The sequence below is a fragment of the Argentina silus genome, assembly GCF_951799395.1.
Source record: "Argentina silus genome assembly, chromosome: 5".
NCBI classification, from domain to species: domain Eukaryota; kingdom Metazoa; phylum Chordata; class Actinopteri; order Argentiniformes; family Argentinidae; genus Argentina; species Argentina silus.
The window spans coordinates 13957937-13985148 of NC_139659.1; the positions used below are offsets into that span (position 1 = coordinate 13957937).

The 27212-nt window shown below is 44.4% G+C and overlaps 5 protein-coding genes across 6 annotated transcripts in view; 2 read left to right on the top strand and 3 right to left on the bottom strand.

Moving 5' to 3' along the window:
• shroom3 (shroom family member 3) overlaps nt 1-2101 on the top strand; it is a 39574-nt gene extending 37473 nt beyond the window's left edge. For both annotated transcript variants that reach the window (XM_083670159.1, XM_083670158.1), the window contains one exon: nt 336-2101. In XM_083670159.1, the coding sequence (XP_083526285.1) occupies nt 336-674 (339 nt within the window). In that variant the 3' untranslated portion in view covers nt 675-2101. The remainder of the gene's footprint in view (nt 1-335) is intronic.
• A 2383-nt stretch (nt 2102-4484) lies between these two features.
• On the bottom strand, nt 4485-7129 carry sowahb (sosondowah ankyrin repeat domain family member B). The gene has a single exon (XM_083669422.1). It carries the CDS (start codon nt 7085-7087, stop codon nt 4568-4570), a length of 2520 nt encoding a protein of 839 aa, XP_083525548.1. The 5' UTR covers nt 7088-7129; the 3' UTR covers nt 4485-4567.
• A 667-nt stretch (nt 7130-7796) lies between these two features.
• ccni (cyclin I) lies at nt 7797-13195 on the bottom strand. Its single transcript, XM_083670369.1, has 7 exons — nt 12990-13195; nt 12338-12494; nt 11012-11146; nt 10395-10469; nt 9981-10121; nt 9495-9725; nt 7797-9150 (listed from the first exon to the last, which is right to left on the bottom strand). Exons 2-7 carry the CDS (start codon nt 12449-12451, stop codon nt 8680-8682), a joined length of 1167 nt encoding a protein of 388 aa, XP_083526495.1. The 5' UTR covers nt 12452-12494; nt 12990-13195; the 3' UTR covers nt 7797-8679.
• Nucleotides 13196-14423: 1228 nt separating this feature from the next.
• On the top strand, nt 14424-18959 carry ccng2 (cyclin G2). The gene is made up of 8 exons (XM_083669921.1): nt 14424-14491; nt 15278-15422; nt 15613-15750; nt 15936-16186; nt 16461-16539; nt 16629-16727; nt 17087-17289; nt 17871-18959. Exons 2-8 carry the CDS (start codon nt 15318-15320, stop codon nt 17998-18000), a joined length of 1005 nt encoding a protein of 334 aa, XP_083526047.1. The 5' UTR covers nt 14424-14491; nt 15278-15317; the 3' UTR covers nt 18001-18959.
• On the bottom strand, nt 18700-26818 carry taf1c (TATA-box binding protein associated factor, RNA polymerase I subunit C). Its single transcript, XM_083669920.1, has 14 exons — nt 26400-26818; nt 25836-25950; nt 25660-25712; nt 25418-25513; nt 25229-25296; nt 24501-24748; nt 24154-24282; nt 23818-23935; nt 23247-23318; nt 22927-23062; nt 22573-22701; nt 22125-22302; nt 21774-21911; nt 18700-21593 (listed from the first exon to the last, which is right to left on the bottom strand). The coding sequence occupies exons 1-14, from the start codon at nt 26532-26534 to the stop codon at nt 19942-19944; spliced, it is 3267 nt and encodes a 1088-aa protein (XP_083526046.1). The 5' UTR covers nt 26535-26818; the 3' UTR covers nt 18700-19941.
• Between the last annotated feature and the right edge of the window lie 394 nt (nt 26819-27212).

The following is a 27212-nucleotide window of genomic DNA, read 5'->3' on the forward strand; positions in this document are numbered from 1 at the left end:
TTAAGTTGTGTCATGGGGTAGGAATGTAACTATCTGTGATAAACTTAAGATAAAGCCTTTATCAACATGCCCTGGATTGCTATAATGTCATACAATAAAACACATGACATTGCCTTTTTATCAAGACTTCTGAACATTCTGTTCACTAAATAAGGAAATAATACACTAATAGTGGAAATGTTACATTTTGGCCACCAGGTGGTGCAATAAAATCATATGCATACTGGATCGACTGTATATGCTCCAACACAGGTCAGGTTATCTTGGTAATTAGTCATAGTAACAGTGTTTTTGTTTTTGTCACTAACAACAGTCTGCACACTGTGTTTTCCCAGGAGTCATTGCAGCAGAAGCGCAGGCAGCTCTGCAGCCAGCATGAGGACGCCCGGGAGCTGAAGGAGAACCTGGACCGGCGGGAGCGTGTGGTCCTGGACATCCTGGGAGGCTACCTGAGCGGATCGCAGCTTCGCGACTACCAGCACTTTGTCCGCATGAAACCGGCGCTGCTGATTCGCCAGCGACACCTGGATGAGCTCATCAAACAGGGGGACGAGCAACTGAACAAGCTTGCCGAGAGCCTGCCTCCTGAACACCACACCCAGCAGGCCTTGAGCCCCGCCCCCAGCCCCGGCCACACTCACTCTGCTCGCTCCCCCACTGTGACCTCACTCTGACCCCGCCCCATCGCTGCAATTGGTTTCGGCCAGGGAACAAACATACACACAGTACTTGATGAAGAGACAACAGCACCCTCTGGTGGTCGATAGTGATGACCTGGAGGGAAAGAGGCTTTATATGAAGGATATGTCACCTTACTTTTGCAAGCTGCAGACTATAAGGGGTAAAACTCAATGTTCCTGTGCCTCTACCTATTTATGCCTATGTTACTCAAGCTTCTGCATATTATCTCCGTTAAATCTGTCCGCTCAGCAAGAATTTGTCCCATATCTTTGGGTTGATTGAATACACTGTTGAGGGGCTTAGTGGTCGTACGTGCAGATCAAAGCTTTGAGACTTCGAACGACATTTCAGATTACTGTCAAAACATGTTATTCACAATATATACCAGTTTTAAAGAATATTACTGCCATTACATGTTTGTATCACTACAGCTCAGAGCACTTTTTAGCAGATTGACTACTGATTGCACAGAATCATCAGAATAAACTAGCCGAGAAAGGTCTGTTGTCTTTTCCATCACATTAGCACGCTCACTCATTAATATGTCTACCTAGCTTCAAATATATCTAATCCCAACTCAAAAAATAATAGCACAAAAGGCTACCGCGACATTGACATCAACTGCAATAATTATTTATATATAAAAAAATAAACGTGTATGTATTATGTAAGTGGCTGTACATAATGGTGTGCTAACCTCTTATGATTTTTAATATGTAGATGGACAAAAAAACACATTTTATATTTTTGGAAACTGAAAAAATGATGTGAAATGTTTTTCAAATGTGGAGGTTGTTTTAGGGAGCCTGATAAAGGAATGGGGCAAGTTTAGAGAGTTTTCCTTTTTCCTTTTAGGTAGCCCTCCTCTCATACAAGGCTGTGTGTGACAACGCTTGTAGAACAATTTGTTCCTTGGTAGATTATTTGCTTGCAAGTCCATGAAAAATTGTGTGGGGAGCTACCTTATTGTGATGTCACTTCCTATGATATCTTGGTACAAAGTGGAACGAGAAAAAGGTTGAATTGTTGTGGGTTCTGCGTCAGTTTGGAGTCGTGTTGGACTGGCCTACTGTAAAACGTTGTCTGAAACCTGTGCCTTTTTCGCTTGACCATTTTATACCTCCCAAAAATGTATGCCAATTTATATTGTTCAGTTTCATATTAAGAGCACATTTAAAGCATTTACCAGATTATCTTACGCCCAGACAAATATTGCAGGCACAGGCCAATTTGCCTCACCAATAATGGTACCATCCATATCTTTTCTCACAGCTTTTCAGAGGCATAACTGAATTCCCGGATGTATTTGACAGTTGATTATCCAAATCAAATTCAATGTTTGCTTGACAACACTTTGGAGAGGGAGGACGATTGGAAAACAGATCCTCGTTTTACAAAATAAATCTATTTTTTAAACGGAGCCTTTGTGACTATCGAATATTTACTATGCATTTATAAACTGTTTCTTTGACACTATCTACTTAACTATACTGTATCTTTAAATGTAATTTATAATTGTACATGTTCATGTTCTACCTTGCCCATTCCTTGCCCTTTTTCCTCAAGTACCTGTTTGAGTGTCTGTCATATTGACACCGCAACTATTTGCCTTGAGGTTAGCGGACAGATTCAGAGTGTGTCTTGTTATGGAAAGATGGCTCAACACAGCCGACTGTCTGTCAGAGTATCTGACATCTAAACATTTTCACACCCCAGTGCACCTCCTGTTCACCCTGTGGCTGTAGGCAACTACAGGTTAAAACAGACTAAAGTGACATTGTTTTTGTGCCATCTGGTTGTTTGCAGATAGATGTATGTAGGATCAATTGTCTTTGTCAAGACATCTCTGGCACATATAGCAGTGAGATTAAATATACTGTAAAATACATTTGTTGACGATGATAAAACTCAGTGGTGTGATGGTTAAAGCAGTAGAATTGTCAAAACATTATACTTACTAGTACTTTGCTTAATGAAAAGGGTGATCAAATGTAGTATGATCATGATGCAACTAAAGGTGTTTCGCAGTCAAACTACAAACTACTTGATAGAAGCAGGATTTGTACATGCATATTTTACAAGTTAGAAAGAGGACAAAGGCAGCTGGGAATAGTATTCCTCAGGGCTTGTGAAGAGGAATAAATACTCTCAGCCATTCAAGTACAATTATATGCTTTATTTTATTCATACAAAACCATAAAGCTGTAGCCAGACACCATAGACATATTACATAACAGGTTATATAACAACATAATAAATATTTTCTCGATTCAACAAAGCACTCGTGACACCCAAACACACCCAGTGACGAGAACAAACATGTCCGTATTTACACGAAGACCAAAGGTATGAGTTACCGGTATGTGATATTTTAGGAGATCGTTTTTGGATAGGACTCGAATTTCGAGGAGGCTGCGAAAGAGCCCTCACTGACCCATCGTCCCATTAAAGTGCCCTCCAGCGTGGATGCTGGCAGCAGCAGGACAGCGACACAAAGGACACGTTTTCCTCGACATGCCTCATCAAGTCCCACACAGAGCGGCCCTCCAGCTCCAACAACAGGCCTTTCATTCCCAGCTCCTGCCGTGATAGCACGCCATGGCAGACGTCCAGAGCACAACCAGAGGAAGAGGCCGAGAAGAGAGAGAGGAGGGAAGAGGAGAGAGAGGAGGGAAGAGGAGAGAGAGGAGGGAAGAGGAGGGAAGAGGAGGGAGAGGAGGGAAGGGATCACCTCAGCGTAAACTACCCCCGCATGGGACAGACAGACAAACAGACTGACAGAATGAACACCTGTGTCATTGTTGGGTATTTGGCGTGTCGACCATGTCCTTTTAGATACACTGTATAGAGTAAAGTCAACTCTAGGATCGGCTCAGTTAAACATTAACTTGCAGAGTGGTTTTCATTTGTAGCCAATGTTATCTGTTACATAAAAGAGACTGCTTGAGGACAGAGGTGAAAAGAAAGCCAACGTGGATTCTTTGGGCACCTCGGGACATGAAGCATGCAGATACATAACTGATACAAACTGTGTAGAGAACAAGAACAGTTCAAGCGTGAAATGAAAGCCAACCAGTGGAGACTGCTGGAGGTAGAAGTCAGAGGATGGGCTCATTGTAATGCATGGAATGGTATCAAACAATGAGCCCATCCTCCGATATCTACCTCCACCAGTGAAGCCAACATGGAATCTTTGAGCACCTTAGGAAATGAAGCATGCAGATACATAACTGATGCATACTGTGTGAAGAACAAGAACAATTCACGTGTCTCAAAGTTACGTGTCAACTGACAAAAAGCCCGCAAACAAGATTTGTTATTTTCCTTATAAGCATGACTGCATTCCTAAGTCAGAGTACATCACTACAACTGAAACTCAGCTGAAACTCGGCACTGACATAGGAGGGAAGGAATGTGTTCTAAACATTCTTCTCTGCATGAAATTAAGCACAATAGAAGCCATTTCCTCATCAGCAAATCAACAACGGCCTATGAGACACCTACTGTACACATAAACACAACTCTGAAGCAGGTATAATAATCATTATCCCATCCATTTGAAGTTCAACTGACAAATAACTGATTATGTTGCTCCCATGTCCCATGATAAGTTCCTTATGCATCAACTTTCTTTAGTCATTTGGAATAAAGTGACACAATTTATGTGTTGCTGTATCCATTCATTTTATACAAGTCATTGAGACAGCTCGATACCAAGTGACTCCTCATTAAATTATTTGGTTTTAGCTTTTAAAAATGAATGAAAATTAGATTTTTTTTTTTCAAGTGACCAAGTAAACCCCTTTTTATAAGTTACAAATCAAAGCCTAGACGACACAGCCTTGGTAAGAGGCTTGATCTCTGTGGTGGGTCCTGTCAGTTATGCTTACACAAACGTGTCTGAGGAGTGGTGGCCTGGGAACTTCATCAGCGACTTGTGCTTGAGGAAAGCTGCGATGGACGAGGACCTCTTCACGGCCGAGGAGGTGGTGACCGGCCTGGTTGGCGTTCTCTCGGCTGAGGAGTACGATGGGCTACCACCTTTGCTGCCACCGGTGGCGGTGGCTGACTGGGGAGCCCCCAGCAGGTGAAGCAGGTCACGGGGGCCGCCGCGGCCCAGGTAAAACCACGCCTTCTTCCCGCTGGTGTCCCTCAGAGACACGTTGGCCTTGAATTTATGCACCAGGAGGCGGAGCAACTTCTTGTGGCCGTGGATGGCGGCCAGGTGCAGGGGGGTGTAGCCGCAGGTGGTCTTGGCGTCTACGTCCAGCTCCAGCCCTACCTTGTTGACTCCGTACCAGAGTGTGTTGAGCACCCGGTGGTCGCCATGCTTGGCGATCCAATGCAGCACGGTGTAGCCCGTGACGAAGTCCCTCTTGGTCAGCAGGCTTGGGTCCTCTCTGAAGAGGGCGTAGATCTCCGTCCAGGTACCCGAGGCTCCCTTCACCATCCACTCATGCTCCGTGGGCTCCAGGGGCACCAGGTGGTGGTGCCTGTGGTTATGGTAGCTGTCGTGGGCTGATGACTGGCTCTTGCCACTGGAGGTGACGGCAGAGGCGGCGGTCAGGTCCCGGCAGCTGTGTGTCCGCGAGCCGGGCGTGGAGAAGGGGTAGCGGATGCTCAGGGAGGAGGAGAGTAAGACCAGACGGTTGTGCCGGGATGAGAGGCTGTTGTCATGGAACGGTTGGTCCAGGTCGGCCCCCATGCTGCGGCACATGCGGCTGCGATACTTACTGGTGATCCGCCGGGCGGAAGGGCGCAGGAGCAGCTTGGCCGCCGCCGCCGGCCTGGGTAGAGAGCCTCTGGCCTGGTCGTTGTCATGGAGATGATCCGCGGAGTGATGCCAGGAGATCACTCTGGACTGCTCGCTGTCATGGAGATGACCCGTGGAGTGGTGCCATGCGGACCCGCTGGGCTCAAGGTTGTCATGGAGATGACCCGTGGAGTGGTGCCATGCAGACCCGCTGAGCTCAAGGTTGTCATGGAGATTACCTGTCGAGTGATGCCATGTGGACCCGCTGGACTCCTCGTTGTCATGGAGATGCCCTGTGGAGTGGTGCCAGGGGGTGACCCTCCTCTCCGCACGGTGCATGTGGGAGAGCAGCTTGGCCTCTTGGGCGCGACGCAGCATCTCGTGCACTTTGGTGACCTGCTCACCTGAGAGGCACCTGTAGTTGAGCGTTTCGTCGCTGGTCCACTCCTCTCTCGGGGAGCTCTGTGGCCACTCGGAGTCTGCTGACGATGGGAGGAGGAGGCTGCTGTGACTGGAGGCAGAGGACAGCCCAGCCTGGTGGTGTTCTGTGTATCCACCACCACCAGCAGCTGCAGGAGTGTGGTAGCTCTCCAGAGGCAGGCTGCGCCGTTGAGGCTGGGCGACGCGACTATCCCCTGGGTACGTGACGTGAATGTCTGAGACTCCATCCTCTGGCCTTGGTAAGCTGCCATTGCTTCGTCTTAGCTCAGGGTCTGGTGGAGCGTATGGAGCTGGGCTATCAGATAAACATGGAGAGGAGCTGGACATTCTGCTGTCACGTTCTAATGGGGTCTGCAATGGCCAGGCAGTAGCTGCAGAGTCTGGTTTCCTGTGATCATCAACTCCATAACTGCATCTCTGTGCTGCAAGCTGTTCCACCTGTTCTGGGTGAGTCACTCCCACCTTGGTGTGTTGAAAATCAGGGGAACTGAAAATCCTCTCCTGACAGTTTGGATCTTTCGACTGGCCAAGTTCGGCACTGTAAATACTTTTGTGATTCAGTTCTGGTTGAGTCAAGGGTCCTTTAAGCCATTCTGTTTCAAAGCTTTGACCACTCCCATCTGACCCCTTCGATTCTGTTTTGTATGGTGATAGTTCCTCTGTGTTGGTAACCGACGGTGGCGCGTGCTCAGACGCATTTGGAGATGAGCTTTGGATTGGTTTTTCGAAATGATAATCTTTCGTTTCCACATTATTATTGTTAAGAATTCCTGCCGACAGCAATACCTTATCAGTGATTTGGTTGATGGCGCATGGCGGGACATGCAATTCCGTCTGGGTCTTGTAGGTAACGTGGCTCTGTGTCAAGTCCTGTACCCTCTCCTGGTTTCGGTTACCTGTGGGTCTCGGAGAACGTTCCCTCGCTCTCGCCTGCTCACGGTTTCGACCAGGGGTCTTTGTTAGGTGGGATCCGGTGATAGCTTCAGCCTGCCCTCGGAACTTTTTCTTCAGCACAACATATGAAACTCCCTCCTCTTGCTTCACCACAGCCACGCAGGTGACAAACTGTTTAAACAATTCCCTGTTGTGCGCCCAGTTCTCGTGCTCCCGCAAGAACGTTTTGAAATGAGCCAGCAATTCTCCGTTTCTCACTCTTCCACCTTTGCACTGGAGAAAGTATAAAACCGAGTCTTGAGTGAAATCGGTGGCCATTCCGACTGTTTGCCCTAAGTTTCAAAGTTCGGTGTGTGCCGGATGTTTCTCTGCCAGAAATTAACTCCACCCCATCGACAAATTTAACTCCACCTGCACCTGAATACCTAAGCGCAGTGAACATGCCTCTGGGTATTCGAGACCTATCCTCATGATTAGTCTGTTTGTTGAATGAAGTCATTGGGTGCTTTAGAATGATTGTAACCTGTGATATTTGCTTGTAATCCACATTTCAGCGTCAACTGAAATGTGCTGTTATGTTAATAATTGAATAGGAATATTTCTAAATTGTCTATCAATATTGAACATTTATATCTGAGGTTATGCTTGTTTGCCTAAATGACTACACGTTTAACTAAGTGGGACATTGTCTCAACCCAATCGCCTCATACATTCATGTATTATTCAGTCCATGCAAAACAGCGCCCAGTATCTCAAAACTTTGACTAGATCAGAATGATCCGGAATCTTTCTTGCGATCCAGGATAAGACTTACCTGTCAGATTTTGAGTAGGAAAAATCAGTGAGCTCAAATCTGATTCTAGATAGCAAAAAATAATCCGGTTCTAAATTATGTGGATTAAACGTTATGAAATACTGGGCTCTGGAGTCACCTGCACCTCAGACCGTAAAGTCTTTATCGAGATGAACTATCATATACGTTTATAAACCTCACAACTACTCACAATGATGACAAGGTACAGAAAGACAGAGTTGGACACTGTTTCTTTATTGGTACCACAAGGTGTTCAGCAGTGCAGAGGCAGTTATGACCCCAGAGCAGGAAAGAGCTTTTTGCAAAAAACAAAACTAAAAACAGAGCATGTTGTTTCTGAACAGCAAGAAAATGTATATTATGGGTTATTCTTCATCCCCTTCTTCTTACAAAGCTGTTTTTTCTTAAAACAATGCAACAACTGGTTTGGGCAAATCCAAAAACATTGTATTGCTTCATAGAGTAAATTCCATTTAAATGCTTTTTCGTAACTAGTGATAGGAGCATTTTCACTCATGTTTCACTCTCTACCACAACAAGCTGGGAAGGGACAAAGACAAGAGAGGTGTGGGGATATTTATATTATAAAATCTGAGAAACAATAAGAAATTGTACATCACACATCACTTGGGCAAATGAACAGACATTCATCTACACACAAAGAAACATTCTTACATTCAATTGCACTTTGAAGTGACATGTTTTGTGATGAGTCAGGACAGTGACAACAACATGCAGTTAAAAGGTGAAAGCAGAAAGATGAAACAGAAAAACAAATATAATAGATGGAAACTCAGAAAAAAAAGTGGTTAGGGATGACAGAAATAAGTTGACAAACGTGACATTAGTCAGAATATTTCACAGACACTGGGAGAAGTAATTCTACTTTTTTTGAAGGACATTTTTCCTTTATATATTTTTTTAAGCCTTTTGTATTTGTCTTCAACAAATATTAATGAAATAGCAGCATTTTTTTTTTCGTGACTTTTTTTGGCTCGATCTAGCCGGGGGAGATAATGCCCTGACTGCAGAACACTTCTTTCTTCCTTGCAGCTCAGATAAGATAAAGAGAAGGCCTTGTTTTTCTTTCTCTTCCCTAGGTGACGCTGATGGGCTGCAGGGGGGGGCACGGCGAGGTGCTGCCCTCCTGCCGGACTAGCAGGAGGCTGCAGCTTAGCCCGTGCCCGTGCCCCTCCCCCATTCCCCCCTCCTGGACGCTCTCTTCGTTGTAGAGGCGCTTGATCCCGTCGTAGAATTCGTCCACCTCCATCTCCTCCACCTTGCGCTTGGCTGAGTGCTTAGAGTGCAGGTGGACTTGCTGGCGGTGGTGGGGCTTGGGAGGAGCGAGCAGGTTGTGGGTGGTGGTGATGGTGGTAGGGACCCTGCTGGCCTGAGATGGTACTGCGGCTGGGGGGAGGTGTCGGGTGGACAGCCCTCCCCGGTCGCAGGGGGCCAGGCTCTGGTGCAAGGGCTGGTAGATGTACACAGTGTTGGGAGGCAGGGAAGCTTGGTGTGTCAGGCGACGTGCAACCAGTTCTCGACAGCGGATCAGCTGTGAGCTATCAATCTAAAAAGAGGGGTAAAGCAAAAGCATTGGTCATAATGTCAATGCAAGTCACAATACGTGAAGTGAATAAATGAATTGTCTGAAATATTGTTTTCCTTGGTTGCGATCTTGGACCAGGTCTCTCTCAGTGAGACAAACCTGGATAAATAAAGGTTAAGTTAAAAAAGAAAAGAAAAAGAAAAGTAAGCTGTAATGGAACCGAACTGACTTTTATATTGGAGGACGACACCTCAAAGTTCAAAATGAACCTCGATTTAAAATGAGGTACTATACAATCCTTATAATTCAGGTCCACAATACTCGTTTTCTGTCACCAGTCTCCTGAACACAGGTGTGTAATGTACCTGTGCTTTCCTGAGCAGGTCGATAGTGAGAACCAGCCAGTCAGGACAGCACTTCTCCAGCTCCAGGGTGAGGAGGGCCAGGGCCAGCATAGAGCCTTTGACCTGCATCAGCGTGTGGTCAGCCAGGCAGTGGTTCAGCTGCTGGGTGAGCAGAGCCATGTGCTGGGAGGCGTTTAGCCCCAAGAGGCTCACCAGGAACGGGGACTTGCAGGACAGCACCATCGCTTGGAACTGGGGTGGAACGACAAGAAGAATGGTGTGTTATGGTTGGTGTTGCAAGCTTTTTGGCATAGTATCAACGAAACCTAATCAAAAGCTCAGCATCAGCTGGCAAGCTGAAGCAGAGCGGTCAGTGTAAAATGTACTTCAAAACCCTGTGCACAAAACTGTTAGACAAATGTTCCTATGTGCCACAGCTGAATATAAACAGCATAGTGTTCTCAGGTTTTCATTCCGGGGTGGGACTACGGATGTGGCATCACTCACAATTTGGAGGAATTCCAGCGGTGTTGCGGAGTGCAGGTCCCAGTCCAGCTTATCCAGAATGATCCTCTCCATTCGCAGGATTTCAGATCGAGAGCAGCCACAGCTGCTGTGGCTGGCCAAGTCGCTCAGCGATGGCACACGCTGCACGCACGCGCACACGCACACACACACACACACACACACAGGCCTTGGGTTACGGCAGGCATAACAACAGCAGCCAAACAAGAACAAACAGACACTTCCCTTTGTGTGCCAACTGGCATTCAGCATTCTAGGCGTCTTAGACCTAATTGTCTGACATACTATTGGCTAATCTTCACAGCTAGTGAACATTATCAGCATTAGAGACATTGTCTTTGGCCATACAAAGGCATACAAGCTCATTAAGGACTGTCTGGGTGGGCCAGTGTTCACCTCGTCCTCTTCGCTGGTTTTGGCAGCAAGGAAGTAGCAGGCGATAGCGATGCAGCGCAGGTACTTTGGACGGGCCTGAGGAGAGACAGGGAGATGGTGAGAGCGATGTCATTATCACATCTAAAATCAGTGCCCTCTGCTGACTGCCAGGGCCCACAGAAGGATAATTAGAGCATACTCTGCTCTGTGGGACTCCCTCTCTGTTAGCGAGCCAGGCCAATAAATAAGGGAAGTCAGACTCCGCTCTCGGGTACAGGAAGAGACATGAGCTTCTGTCAACAGACCTAAATAACCACACACTTCCTGATTGTACTCTACAGTACGCTTCCTTCCTGAGAAATCGGCTTTGTTATGAAGAAGATTCAGCACCACCTTGACCAAGTTACGGATGACTATTAATGGAGGCAACAAGACACTAGGAAGTGAGCAAGATATCTGCTGACTCGTTAGTTGTCCTGAACCCTAAACAAAAGCTAAGGGTGACCCCAGCCAATGTAATCAACAGAGCACCATGGCTTAATATTCACATCTCCACTTCCAGAAGTCCTTTATCTTACAAGTACTACACACAGATCAATTAGAAAAACAAAAGTACGCTAATCGACATGGTATCTTACCTTTATAGAGGCTAAAAACCGGTCTAAAATACTGATGGCCAAGGAGAGGGTCTCTGGGTATAGCTTGAGGTTGCTGTGCAGGTCAATGAGCCAGCGGACAGCCTCATCACGCTGGTCGGGGGAGATGTCTGTATCCTGAAGATGGAAACACACCTCCACAGTCAGCTAAAGACAATTCAAAAGTACCATTCACTGGTGAGCATAGCATGAGCATCACAAAACACGCTGCATGTTCTCAGTAAAGAGGGGAATTTATATCATTATAGGCCTATTTAGTGTTCCATCCAACAGTCACTGACTCAAAGTTCAATCCGATCACAAATGTCAGACTTGGTTGAGCTACAGTACAGGAACAATGTGTCTAGATAGGAGGAGATCAGATCAGATATCGATAAAGAAACAAAGACAAGCCAACACATCTGTCCCTTCCTAAGCAGGCAAAGGGGAGTTGAGGTGAACCAGTAAATCAATAACAAGGAATGGCAGGACAATGCCGCAACTGACCTTCTGAACCTCCTAGTTTACCTGTAACCTGACGCTCGTTTAACCAGTGCTCCTCAGACTCAGTGGAAGTTGATTGTCTCAACAACATTCTTTGAACTGAACTGAACTGCCCTGTCCTGAGCCCAAAGCCACTGAGCTATTTCCAACCCTTATATTGTCATTTCACATCAAAAATATCTCAAGAGGGTACCTTATTTGATCGTGAAATTGGTTACTGACAATCCCAAAACGACATCTATTGTAGTTGTGTTGTTGTTCTACTCTTTTTCCACGCGGGTGTCTTTATTTCCAAAGATCCGGTGTCGAGTTAAGATGATGTCATCGCTTTACATTTAATGAGATATATAGAAGTGCACTGTAGTGAGGCAGCAGGAGCGAGAGATTAACAGTCAGGCATCCTTTTCAAATCCTATTAACTCACTCACAACTCCAACCACTCCAAGCTGTAGCTGTGGAAAGGATCAGAGAGCGCAGAGGGCAGTTGCATAAACTAATGCATGGGAAAAAGGGGAGTTCTGCTGGGACCACATATACTGAAAAATGTATGCACTCACTGCAATGTAAATCGCTTTGGATAAAAGCGTCCGCTAAATGGCACACTTTACAGCAGACACACAAAGTAACATCAAATGAGTCCTCAGGGACGGACAACAAAGTCATTTTGTTGGAGCACATTATATCATAGCCTCTAAAAATGGTCTAGCTGTCAGGTGAACTGCTTCCTTCTCTTCAGGATTAAGGGCCTATTGACAGTGGCACACCATCTGCATATGCGCAAATATAACATCATGCCTATGATGTTTAAACGGCTCAAGAGCTCACCTGACTGGATGGTTTCTTTGGCACGTACACCTTCCACAGTGTGGCTTCCCTAGAGGCTGCCTTTTCCAAAAGAAAAGACAGCCTCTGGCTTTCCAAGGGTTCTGGAAACTTCATCACTACCCCTGGATACGCCTACCTCCCCACTGGATACAGCTACCTGTGTGATGTTACAATATAGATTGGGGTTAAAACAGAGGAGTAAACATTTGTTCACAATCAGATTTTGCAACTGTTTTATCTGACCAACATGTAATCCTGAACTGGCCGTTAAGGTTTTCGGTTCTGTCCAGGCTGTCAAGATAACTGGATATTAAAAGCATGTAGCTGGAGTTGATTGTGATATTCAGCTTACAGCAGGAGACAGGTGGAGGACTAGCTAATAGTCTAGCTAGCTAGCGAGCTACGCAGTCTGAGGCCATAGTTTAGCTGGCAGGCTAACGACATTTGCTAGCAACCTACGGTAGATTAGAGTACACTATGTAGCTAATTGAGAAACAACATATTTTCTGTACAACTGCTAATCACTCGAAGACGGCCGCTTAGATTCAATTCATATGAAGCTTTTCATTCAAAACGATGTAGTTATGTTAGATAGATAGCTTGAAAAAGGTGTGCTAGTCAGTCAGCTAGCCACTAGCTAGCGTTAGCTTACCTCCCCTGCAAAGCTGTGAGAACCACAGTTGGAAATCATCCGGTCCATTAAACTAAGTAAAACAAAGGGGTGAATCGGTGGCTGGACTGAAGTTACTCGTCCATTTTCGTTTCCATGTTATTTCTTTAGGGGGAAATTGGGGTTTATCCAAATTTATATCAAAAAATAAAACGAACGGAATAGACAGATATGTCTACTTCCGAGGAGGGGACTGGGGAGAGAAACAAACCGCTCCGCCCACCTTTAGACTGGGTTGCGCAGATAGTCCTGTAATAATGTAAAATACGATGGTTTTAACAAATAGTCTTCTTTAGTTTGTAAGTATATAATGACTGATCATTTAGGAAATTGTTGTTTACTGAGGAGGATACTGATGTGTTCATATTTTAAATGTATTTGCATTTCACTGTTTGGTTGGACTATTTTCTATTGCGAATGAATCCATCTCAAATATGTTACACGTTTCAGATGTTTTTACACACAGCCATTCAGACACGAACGGCAGCACAACACAACCCCAGGCGACGTGAACGAGAGGAACAACACATACAGTGCCAATGAGATTGTTAAAACAATATACAATAACAATATACTTGCATGAACCTCCGAACATTTTTTGACAAGACAACCAGTAACCTGGCTGACTGAGGAATGCCGAACCAACATCCATTCCTTGGTCAAAACCGTTAGTTTAGTGAATAAACTGTTTTAAACCACGTTTATTAGATTCATTTATGTGATGTGTATAACTAGAGACTCTTGCCCTTTTTGTGTATGCGCTTCTAGGCCAGGACATTCATTACAAATAGGTCCAGTTGACAATTCTGCTTAAATATGGTTGAACATAAAATAAATAAGAATGCCTATTTTTTTTTAAGGGGAAGCAGCAACAGAAATATCTGTTGAATTATAGTGCACATCAGGGTAGGCATAAGGAAAGGGATATTTTTTTCTTCTTCTATTCACTGTATGTTATGTTCACTGAATAACAACAACATATTGAAAATATATATAATCAGCGTTATCATATTTCGAACCAATCGGAAAGCCAATAGAAAACGAACATTTTGGGCGGACTTTTTGAACGGACAATAACAGAGGAAAATGATTGGCTCCTGGATATGTCTATAATGAACTGATCTGGGGAAACAAAACGGCGTTTTAATATGTACCTAACTATGTAAGTTCGTAAAGTATAAAGTATCCTAAACGTGAAACGTAGCAGTCTTACATGGTATGAAATTACTAACTCTTAGTCATAATAAATAAAAATTTAATCAGCTATTTATGATTGCCAAGTACAAAGGAGGCAGAGCCTTCTCGATAAGTCAGGCTAAGTTCAATACCCTACGTGACTGGCTACCACAGCCTATGTCGTCAGTCTCTGGGTGTGGAAATACTCAACATCAACAAAATGAGAACAGATACAGTAGACAAGAACACAACAGAAGAGGTTTAGGACGATTGACAATGTCGATGTAATTTGCTTGCTACCATAACAGGTAATTATTTTAAAAATATCAATAGAAGTGTGATATTTAGACGCAGGAAAAGCAAATAGACAAGGCAATTTCAACGCTGAACTGGGTTTAATGTTTTAGTCATCTTCAATTGTATCTACTATAACTCATTGATTCTCAATCAATGCAATGCCTTAAAGAACAATGTAATCTTCCATATTTGCTATTGCTTTTCATTGTTTTCAACTAAACTGGTCAGTTATTTCAACTGGCTTGCATAGCTCCTACTATGCTTGGCTACCTTTGTTTTTCTAGACCCGTATCCGTTGCTAGCTCGCAAAGCTTTCCCCCCTTCTAGGGCAGACCAGGGATTCGTTCGACATGGAATTTGAGATTCTGGCTTGCTATTGTGTTTTCGTTACACGATAGCTGAATGTTAGACGAGTAAATGTGTCAAAAAAACAGTCAATAATCTATTCATTGTTGACTGGACTGCTCTAGTTAGCTGTCTTAGCTAGACAATGTACCCTCTCCGTCGACGATTGGATTGCATTATGATTCTGTGAAGACTAACGTCTTCCTATCGGGCTACCAATAGCAAACTACGAGGATTTAAAGGGTTTTGAATTTGAAGTGTATGTATCATTTAAAAGAGTCGTTGAAAATAAGACTTGTTTGTTGATTTGATGTAAGTAGGCGTTAACCAACGAAATCTGACACCGAATCCCAGCTGGGGAGAGGGGGTTGGGCAAACCGTGACCCTGGTTGAGTTAACGAATGTAGGGCAGGCAAACATTTATTAACATCGAATTCTGTCTTGTCTTACAGTGGTGATATTTGAGACTGCTGCACCAAAACAGCCCAAGAAATGGAAGCATTCAAATTAATGAGGGAGCTGAAGGCGAATTTTGAACAAGAGATCAATTTTCTTCCGAAGGAAACGGGACTAAGTTTGATCGAATCCAGCGCAGAGGTAGGTACAACATCCACCTTCAAACCGATCGCTAAATTACATTATAGAACAAATGACTACTAAGATAAAAAATAATCATCGCCTAATTCTCGATATGTGTAGATTAAATGCATAATATAAAGGCCACCAATCAAAAAACCCAAGTTTTTAGAAATTCTAATGCAGTGTATCCTTCTCACTATGTCTCCAGAATGACAGAGGAATCTCGGCGAAATGTAGGGATGCCAAAGTCGAAGACCTCTGGAGTTTGACCAGTTTCTTTGGATACAGCACCCAAACCTTTGTGCTAGCAGTGAACCTACTGGATAGGTTTTTGGCTATGATGAGGGTGAGAACTGTATAGTCTGCTAAATAATAATGTTCAGTTCTGGTAACACGCATAAGCATTTTGTCTAGAATCTTATTTATGTCTAGAATCATGACGTTTAGGAATATGATCGAAATAAAACGATAAAAATTAGCATGTAACGGAATTTATACTGACATCCTGCATTTTGTCTGATTCCTCTTCAGGTTCAACCCAAGCATCTAGCCTGTATCAGCATTAGCTGCCTCCACATTGCAGCTAAAGTCGTCGAGGAGGAATGCAATGTGTCTTCCACCAATGAACTCATTCGCATAAGCCAGTGCAAGTTTACAGTCTCGGATCTCAGTCGGATGGAGAAGATCATATCGGAGAAACTTGACGTCAAAACCAAAGCCATCACAGCCTTAACCTTTTTGCACTTATATCATGACATCGCACTCTCGCATACCTCAGACAGGTGAGGCCACTTTTGATATTGAAACGGTGTAAATAATGAACTTGAATAAGAAGGCACGAACTCAAGGCAGCTGCGAATATCTGTTTTATGGTGTTGTTATTGTGCACCAGAGGGATTCCGTTGACACACATACTGAACATAAAGATAACATGTGCAGATACTAACACCTACACTTATGTAATATTCCAGTCTATTACCTTGTTTTTTAACCACACATCTTAAATGGCCCAAATGACTTGAGTCTAATGTTTTTTCCCCCTTCATTTCTTTACAGGAAAGATGCGCTGAACCTTGATAAACTCGAGGCCCAACTGAAAGCCTGCCTTTGCCGGATTGCGTTCTCAAAAGCCAAAGTAAGAAATGACCCGAGACCATAGGCCTAGTCAATTTAACAAATAACCACTAAGCAGTCTTGGAATTAATTGGTTTCTTTCTCTTTCAGCCATCAGTGTTGGCCCTGTCACTCCTTACTCAAGAGATTGAAGCTATGCAGTCTGCAGACATGTTGGAAATAGCACGTCATGTTCAAAGACATCTAAAGGTAAACATTTACATGAGCCTTGGCAGAAAGCAATGGTATACACATTAGCTAATAATAATACTACATCCGTTGCCCCCTCTCACAAACAAAGTAACCCTTATTACAATACTACATTGGTTCCTGACAAACACACACACCTTAAGTGGCCTTAGGTTTTGAATGCCTTTACAAGCCTACTATTCTATAAGGTGTCCAGTGACCGACACAGTTATGGAGGGAAATGTAAAGGCCTTAGCCTCTCAAGTTCATGCTAGCCTTTGACACTTGGAACCCAGTCAACCCAAGAAGTTTCTGCTGACAGTCTCACTTATGTAACATGGCCGGTATCCAATGTTATGATGCCTTGTTGGTCTTTCCAGATTGCTGACAGTGAGCTGCTCTACTGGAGGGAGCTGGTGGCCAAGTGCATGTCAGACTATGCCTCTCCTGAATGTAGCAAACCCAACAACAAGAAACTAGTCTGGATTGTCTCCAGAAGAACAGCACAAAATCTGCACACCAGCTACTACAGCATCCCTGAACTGCCAACGATTCCCGAGGGGGGCTGGGACGAGAGCGAAAGGTAAACAGGCAATCTGTAGAAGAGAAGGAACAAACATGCTCATGAAACAAACACACATTCATGAATTCCAAAGAATAGAAAAAAGTGTGTAAGAGGACACAAGATATGTTTGCTCGGTGACAACGGAAAGAACCGCTGGAAAATCCCTAACAAACATGACACCAGTGAGGGTAATCTTAAAACACAGCTATCACTTTCAGTATATTCCAAGTCCTGGTTTCAGTTCTTACAACAGTTCCCTTTAACAGCTCATGACTTGTTGGAATGTGTCAATCTCCCCGCGTCACGGCCCTGCCCATTGCGTCAGAATTAGCCTAGCCTTTCGTCCGTAGCCCATCCCTGTCTGCTTACTCATGTTTCTCAGACGTGAGGTGAGCGAGTGATTCGTCACATCCTTGCAACCAGTTCTCCAAAACAGCTAACCCAACCACCTTATACACACCTCAAAATGACAAATAGGTCTTCAATAATTAGGATTTGTGCCTTTTTAAATACTTGCAGTCTCACCTATCAACATGAGAACCAGAACCGTGTATGTTATGACACTGTGACTAAATTCTCTTCTCTTCTGTCATTCGCAGTGAGGACTCCTGTGAAGACATGACCTCCGGGGAGGAGAGCCTGAGCAGTTCCCTGGGTAGCGACAGCGAGGGGTCTTACTTCCCGCTTCACTTCCATTGCCAAAATCGCAAACAACATACCTCCTACTAGACCCCCTCAGAGGGAGCCACTGTGCCTGGGTTCGACATCCACACTTTTACTGCAGAACATATTTAATTATCTTAATTTATTTTTCGTTATACTAGGGCCACCGCAGTGTGACCTTACCAATCAACATACTGTATCTGTAAGCTCAAAAATCGTACAGAATTGCACAATCCTGGCAGCTGAAAACACTCAGATAAATGTTTTTGTAGAAGTAGTGTTTCAATAGTTGGTGGTGCATGTTTGGATTTGTCACATTCCATGCCACTTAATAGAACACAGCCAAGGTACAATAGACTGTTATAAAACAAGGACTGTTCTTTTCTGGGGAGTTACCCCAGAACATGTACTTTGCACAGTTTTGTTTCACAAGTGTTATCATTGAGTGGCAGAGGGGAGTTACATGCCTGGTGGCCAGTTAAGTTTCCCTAAGGTTATATTGTAAATGTTTTGATTGTTTGCATGGTATTCAGAAACACGTTTGTTTGTGTGTGTGTGTGTGTGTATGATCTTGTTAACCTCTAAATTGCCAATTTAGGTCATAGGGTAGCCTAATTTAAATGTTTGGATTGTATGGAAGAAATAATGTTGTTATGCTGACAAGTGTCAGGAAAAAAAATAACAAAAAATGCCACAAAATGTAAGTCAATATAAAAAACATGTACATTTGTATAATGAAAAAAAGAAAAAAAGAAATGTGAATAGTACTTTGTAGATAAGTTATTTATTATTTTTTGCCAGTTGTATGAGAAATCATAAAAAAAAAATACTATTTTAAATCTGTTTGGTGTCTTAATTTGACTAGTGTTGAGACAGTGTTGCTTTACTATATAGCCAAATTCATCAGAAAAAAATAATTTTCAAACACTTTCAAACAAACACTCCAATTCAACTCCGATAACGACATGCACTTATAGCAGTAGTTGATTCACCTTGGGTACAAAGTCCCTTTATAAAAAAGAAAACCCTTACAACTTTTGTTTTGATACAGCACCAAAATCCCATATTGGTAAACAGCATACTTTAAGGGGACATTTTTATGCACCATCTGGTACCCCCTTTCCACCAACTCGAACCGAGTTCTGGTTCTGTGCTGGTGCTGGTGCCGGTTCGCAGTTGGTTCAACTAGTGAACCTTCTAAGAATCAGCTTGCTTTTCCAGAGAGCCAAGTCATTACATCACTATATTCGCCTTCGGTTGCCTAGCAACGCAAACTTCAAGCACAACAACAACGGCAGACTACATCATGACTTTACAAGTGTTGCTCCTGGCTTTTCGGCATCCAAACATGACTGATACAACACATTTGTGCTGCTCATCGCAATTGCTATGGACGGCAATTACGTTCAAGAAGAAAGATAACTACCTAACATGTTTTGATTCTTATTAACACTGAACGCAAGATGTTAATGTTAGCCTTAAGCTAGCTAGCTATGTTTACACTGAAACGTCCACGCAAATTGTTGCAAGTTGAGATGGTTGCTACTTTCACTGAGTTTCAAATGAGATGCAAGTGAGTTCAACGATGCTTCACATGGGTTGGTCACAATCATCCAGCCCCCGACGTAAGCAGTTTGCGGTTCTGAACCAGCCAAGTGTTGGTGCCGCTGCAGAACAGGTTTTCCTGGCCGTGAGCCGGTTCTTTTGCTGTCGAAATGCGCACAACTGGTTTGAGATTCCGCACCGGCTCCAAACCGCCTTGGTGGAAAAGGGGTATGGGTGAATCAACTACTGTACAGCTAAGGTAAGTGACTGGGAAATCATGTTGGGTTGTATTACGAGTGCAATATCCCTTTCGCCAAAAGCCAATACAATTTTGAGCCACCTCTGAATTTAACTATGTACATATCACCCTAAAACAAACACACTGGTACGTCACCAACCTCAAGCCAACCAAAACCAAAGGGTAAAAAAGATCACTTGCCCTATAGGTCCATCCATCAATATTCAGAAGCCCATGCGAGACTTCTTCCTTTTGGGTTGGGATTGAGAACCTTGGGACAAAGGTCCCACTCTGAATGTTCTTTGTGAGGTAGAGATGCTGGACATCTGAGAGGAGGTAGCCAAAGGGGTGCTGTCGCTGCTCTCATTAAAGCCCCCTTGCGAGGGCTCCTGAGATCCAAACAGAGAACTCAAGTAATCCTGAACTGGCTGCTTGGGCTTCCTCTCAGCCAACGTTTTCAAAATGGACACAGAGGTAGAGTCAACCTCTACTCTCTTCAGCTGGGAACTGCTAGGTTGTTGCCACTGGGGTGTGTTCAGCTGAGAACTAATGGGTTGCTGTCTCTGGGGGGTGTTAGGCTGGGAAGTTCTGGGCTGTTGCCTCTGGGGTGTGTTCGGCTGAGAACTAATGGGTTGCTGTCTCTGGGGGGTGTTAGGCTGGGAAGTTCTGGGCTGTTGCCTCTGGGGGGTGTTAGGCTGAGAACTAATGGGTTGCTGTGTCTGGGGGGTGTTGGGCTGGCTGAGCTGTTGCCTTTGGGGGGTGGTAGGCTGGGAGCTACTGGGGTACCATTTCTGAGGTGCGCTAGCCTTTGGTGTCTCTGGCTCAGATAAGACTTCCTCCTGCGTGAAGAAGCTGAAGCCATCGCTGTCCCTGTCAGAGCTGGCACCCTGACTGGTGGCTGACGACCATCCAGACAGATAGTCCAAGTCAGACTGGTAGCTAACGGAGGAAGTGAAGCTGCCGGAGAGATCCATTCTGTGCTGTGCCCGCGCTTGCTTCTGCCGCCGACGCTTCATACGCAGAGCCGCCACCTTCTCCTCTCGGTTCATCCCCAGCTTCTCCTCCCACCAGTCCTTCCAGCCACCTTCCCAGGACACGCTCATCCTCTGGCTCAGGTCATCGGCCCAGTAAGAGGGTTCCACGGTGTCTGGGACAGAAACCAGCTCCAGGGGCCCCAGGAAGGTGACACCGTGGACCAGCATGTCCCCTCTGCTCATGATGCCTCTCAGCTCGGTCCTTAGGCTCTGTTGCTGGTCCTCCTCAATGAATCTCTCTCTTGGAGGTCGATCACAAGGCAGAAGACCTTTGGTTTTTGTAGTCCAGTGTTGGGTGCTCGAAAGAAACGGTTCCTTTTCAACAAGTTCGAGAAGCCACTTTCTCCACTTCAACAGCGTCTCATCACTAACTTTCACTGGAACTGGTCTTGCAGCATGACGAGCATTGACTCCATCAGACTGGAATATAGATGCCGGAATAACTGAGGTATCCTGGCTTTTGTTCAGTCCCATGTCCGACACTTGTGAGAGTTCTGGTTCATCATTGACTACCACCTCAAGTTCAGACCTTGGAGTCACTCGCCCCTCAAACCCAGAGTCATCTGCAGAACCAGTGGACAGAAATGACAGTGTCCTCTTTCTTACTCTGTTTGGGTTTACAAACGTATCATTTGACGGTCTCTCTGATATTTCAATTGATGGCCTCTGTTCTGTCACATCTCGGCCCTCAACTTCCTCTGAGTTCTGTGTTGGTTCTGGTGGGTCCTCACTGGACTGCTCTGGCTGTGGCCTCAGCATGTGGTAGAAGATGTCACCAACCTCAGTGAGCTGTAGCACACAGATGCACTCCTCACCTTGGCTATGCTGGATAGCTGTGAGACCTGATTGGAGAGAGAAAAAAACAAATCACTTAACGCAGAATTTCCTTCTGGGGAGAGCAGCAGTAAGTGATTTAATATGCCAAATAACCAAGTAAAGAACATGTATGAAGTGTATAGAAATTACTATATACACTTCATATAAAGCTTGTTGATTTAAAAATTTTTTTTATTTTTATTTACCAGCAGCAGGCACTCCAAGTCTTTCCTGGGAGGTGTGCTGGAGATAGGGGAGCTGGACAGGCAGGTGGCGTAGACTGTCTCTGGGGCTCAGTAGGGTCTGGGGAGGACCTCTGCTGCAGCAGGCATGCTCTTTACCACCTGGGGAACACAGGGGCAGTTAACACTAATAGCATTTTCATTTTGGAACTTTCATTTCATTACCTTATGAAAAGTGAACAAATAATGGAAATTCCTAAACTCTCACTTGTAAGGCATGGAGTGCCCCCCAGAGGCAAATCTCATCATTTATAGACTGATTTTACTGTAGGACAGGGTGGTGTGTAACCCGAGGCAAGATAGTGGAACAGTAACCTGAGTACTGCAGGAGGCTGAGTTCCTGAGAGCGCTGGGAGCCCAGGAGAACTTTGGTGGTCCCACCCTCTGAGGAGCTGGCCAGGACCTGGGCAAACATGGGCGGATCCACCATCATGTGATCCCACTTGATCATGGGGATGCAGGGGAAGCGCTCGTCCATGATGTAGGCGGAGTGCTGGAAAGGGCACAAACATGGATCACTTCCAGACGCTGTTTGAGTGGACGTATAGGTGCACTCTATAACTGTGTTGAAGGCATGAATAGGTGCACTCTATAACTGTGTTGAAGGCATGAATAGGTGTGATTATAGGTGGCTAGCAGTGGAGACAGAAATCGCAGGACAGACTCATTGTAATGCATGGAATGAGGAATGGTATCAAACACACATGCATTACAGTGAGCCCGTCCTCCAATTTCTACCTCCACTAGTGGCTAGATACTCTACCTGGGTGGTGATGAGGTGTTGGAAAGTGTGGACCTCTCTCAGGTATTTGGACATGATGACTCTCTCACCACTCTTACAGTTTGGAGATTGTCCAATGCGAAACAGTGTGTGGTTACAAGTATTCGAGGTCTGTAAAGCGAGAAGAGAAGGGTGGAATTATTTGAAACCTACAGGCAAAACTGATATAGGTTTTAAGCAATTTGATATTTACAAAGTATTAATGTGCATCAAATCCAAGGTCTATTCTCAAAAACATTGGTCTTGCTTATCAGTTAGATATTGCAAATTCTAAAACACACAGGACAATCTGGTCCTGCTAGGTTGTAAAAACAATGTTTTTGTGGAGTGGCTTACCCTAATATCCGAGAGCTCCACACCTGTTCTGTCAACATAGACCATCACCCTGGGGTGTCCTGAGAAGTCGCACCATCGCCATGACGACTTAACATTGAAGTACAGGTTACCATCTTCCTTACGGAATTTATGCAGGCTATGACAACATGAAAAGCGACACCAACAAAAAAATGATATAATCAGTCAGACAATTGTCGGGAACAAAAATGCTACAAAAAGGGGCAAACATCAATGTGGGGAAAAACATGGGAAATGTTTACAAAAGGAGGTAACGTTCTAGGAGGACAAGTTCTCCAAGTCACAGGTTTGCTATCCCTCACCCTTTTCCCACCGTCCAGAGATAAGCAGCTCCACTCTCACTGGCCACCAGCAGCTCTCCTTGGATATGGGGACTACGAGAGAGAACAAACTGTCCTATAACACAGACTGATTTACACTCTGTACAATCAAGAGTGAATCAGTACTAGACTCAGTGTTAAATCTTGTATGCTCCATAACTAGGTGTTTAACTGCAAAACTATTAATCATTCAGATATTGGTGCCGGTATAATGCAGCGTAAATGTAGTCAGGTGCAGAGCATTTTACTATAAGACCAAACAGGGTTTCCCAAAGCCCAAAATTATTCAAGCCAAGATGGATAACACCATTGTTTCTCAAGTGACTGACAAGAGGACACACACACACACACACACACACACACACACACACACACACACACACACACACACACACACACACACACACACACACACACACACACACACACACACACACACACACCCTCTCTCTCTCTCTCTAAGCCTCAAAGTGGACAGGTAAACAATCCACCATTCATAGTCCTTCATCAAAGCACACTCCAGTGCTACAGAAATAGAACTGATCAAACACACCTGACACTGAGGCAGGTAGTGGGTCGCTTGATCTGGATGACTTCAAGAATCTGAGGCTTGAGCGTCTCACTGACTTTCCACACACCACACAGGTGGTCAGACCGCACTGCAACATGTGCTAGGGAAACAAAATCATCAGATAATTTCAACAGAAATATCAACAGTGCAAAGTTGCAGAGATGAGACTGACATGGTACAAGTCCATTAAACAACAAGACAGTGACTACAACTTAGAAAATGCAAAGACATTAGACATAAAAGAAAACGCAGCTGTCCTGAGTACAGGCGGCAGTGGGGGAGACGGGGCGGGACAGGGACAGGTGACATTGTGCTTACATTCATCCTGCTGAAGGCCAGTGCTGATCTGCCTTATTGTCCCATTGAGCTGGTATGAGAAAGGCTTGCTGCTCATGTCAAAACGGGGAGGCTTTTCATCCTGGAACTCTAGCACTACCCTATGGAAATCTGAGGAACTGCATTAAGGAGTTCAGACATTGTTTTGGCTCATGGAAAAAATAATTAAATCCAGTGATAGTGTGACAAAGGTACAAAATGGCTGTGTCAACCCTATAGACCTTCAACTAAACAATAGAAATACATATTAATCTCTAGTAATGTACCCTAAACATAGGGAGAAAGATGCAGTCTGTGACTATATCAGTTTTAAACAGTGAGAAGGATACTAAGGGAGAAGAGGCCAGCTTTCCCTGGATACAGCAAGCAGCCTTGCTGGGATTCGCTGGACTGTGTGAAAGGAATATAGCCTAGGGCGCCTCCAGTAGCCTTCTCCGAGAACTGCTCCAGTTCTCTCTGATGAGTTAACTCCTCATGGAGGAGATCACCAAGAAGCTCTGGAGGGATGTCATGGATGACATCCGATAATAGATTGTTGTATGTTGTGGTTCTCTGTGACAAGTGAGTAAACTCACACCTACAGGAAAAAGAGCCCTTTAGAATCATGTTACCGAACACTAACTAATATAGCATAGTAGTGGGTAATGAGTCTTAACGTTTTGTGGGAAAGCGTTGGAAGTTGGTACGGTACAATTGGTAGCAGAGCCAGAACTATGGAGGCTGAAACTATAATGATATTTATTTGCTTTTAGAATGTTGAGAGGACGGAATGCTCAATTTGTGTTATGTGGTGACAGCTAAGATGGCACGGTTTGATTAAGGAGTAACTAGTAGCAAAAACATGACTGATCGTATTGGCTTTGAACAGGGCTGCTAGCGAAAGTGATGGTGTTTGCTCCAAGTGCTGTGTTTATTTACTGATTAAATACACAGGTTGAATCTCATGTTTAGTCAACATATGGCCGTCCGTTTTTGACTCATCTTCTATTGACTAAATGAAGGCCAAGTTTGACACGTTGTTCCAACAGAGTCTGGGAATGAGACTACTGATACTTACTTTTTGTACTTCAATGTTTCCATGAAGCCTTTTGTCCGCGACATATGAGCTGCGTTTTTATCACTTCCCTGAAAACACCGGAGACCACATTAAGAGACAGTGCTTAACTTCTTAATGATTTCATCATTGCCAAATATACAACTCAAAAGCTACAACTACAACGCAAAAGATCTCAGATCGGACATTTACCTTTCTTCTTCCCTGTTCAAAGTAGAAGTGTTCCCCAAGAACATGGCTCATCGTGCAAAACGCATCCTGGCTGTTATACTGGTAGAAGTTCTGCATCTATAAAAGACAAGTTATCAAAATAAATCAATGGCCTAAACAGAGAGAGAGAGAGAGAGAGAGTGTGTGTGTGTGTGTTCAGTGTAAAACAAGCACACAACCTTGTGCTGCAACAAGTTGGACATCATGAAGGTATATTTTCTTACATGCTCTGAGAAGTCCAATGGATCTGAGAGAGTAGTCGAAGACCATTTGAAAGCTAAAAAGGAAGTCAGTCATATGAAGGGTCAGTTAGCACAATGGCAGTGCATTAAGTATCTTCCGGATAGTAGAGACACGTGGGTGCATGTTTGCTAAGTAGGGAAGTGAAAGCACACAATACCTTGCTTCGGTTGCAAGAGAGGTACAGCTATGGGTTCGACTGCCAGCCATGGCTCTCCCTTAACTTGATGCTGAGTTTCAAACTTCCAATGTGTTGATGGTAGTGTAGGACGCTTCTAAAAGGATAATAACACACATTCTGAGACTGAATATATAGGTGTGAAGTCATACTATGGACAGTAGAAGTACATAACATCAGCCATAGAAGGACATTATTTCAAGTCTGATGAATTTGATTAATCACAGACCACCTATTAGGCAGTTAAATTGGCCAGACAGCCCACTCACTTTCCTGTCATTAACCATACAGCCTTCATATGGGACAGACTAATAACTGGAGTGGGAAAAAATTGCAGTTCCTGGGATCAACCCGATCCCTTGAGTTCCCCGTCCACCTAGCAAATCTGTTTATCATTTGGCAGACGGCAACAAACTCACGAGAAAATAAATACAGACAGATTTGTATGGAAAATGTGCCGATTTCAAAGTAGCGGCTAGGTAGTTGGCTAGTTGCAAAGGCAAAGCATTGCATTACAGAGCTCAGTCTTTCATCATCACAACTCACCTCGTGTAGAGTGGCGTTGACTTCGCACACTTGCCCGTACGAGCCCCAGCCTCCAACGTTATGACGGAATTCCGAACAGGGTGGCCCGGAGTTAAAATAACCGGGATAAAGCTGCCGTGGAAATTTGCAATCCATACTTTATGGTGTCCGAACATCAGTCTCAACCTCTGATCGGCCTGTCTCGCATGACAGGTCTGGACATGTTGTCCTAGTTAGCTGTGAGCTAGGCTAACAGTTTAAGGCAGCACATTGAAACTGGGAAACAAGCTAGTCATCTTCCTTCTCTATTCGCCCCTACTATGAAATTAAAACAAATTTCTTTGCCATGTCTTCAAACGAGAATTAAAATGAGTAGATTTTCAACTACGCAGACAATATCAGTCGAAGTCCAGTATTGGTAGGACACGTGCAGCACTACAACAAGGCGTCGCTCCAGCTGAGAAAGCAGCGAGCCGAAGAATTCAGACGACGAGGTGCGGCCCAGCACACCATTGGTCCAAAATAGGCAAAGGCGATAAATGAAGGGCAGTGTGGCCAATGAGACACATCCTTTACCAATATAGACAGGGAAATATGTTAAATGTATTACAAATATTCCGTTTGTTTGATGTTTACCTCCTGTCAGATATTCGCCATCATAGTTAACAGCCTCTGAATGTTTGGCAGATACAGTTAAACTAAACTATATCCGGTTTTGGTTATCTCTCGAACCTTAAAAATCTCGACAAAAAGTATGGCAAATAACATTTGAGCAGAGGTTGGTCCAATATGCCGCTATCCAATGAAAATACGGAGCAAATGGGTGCGCTTAAT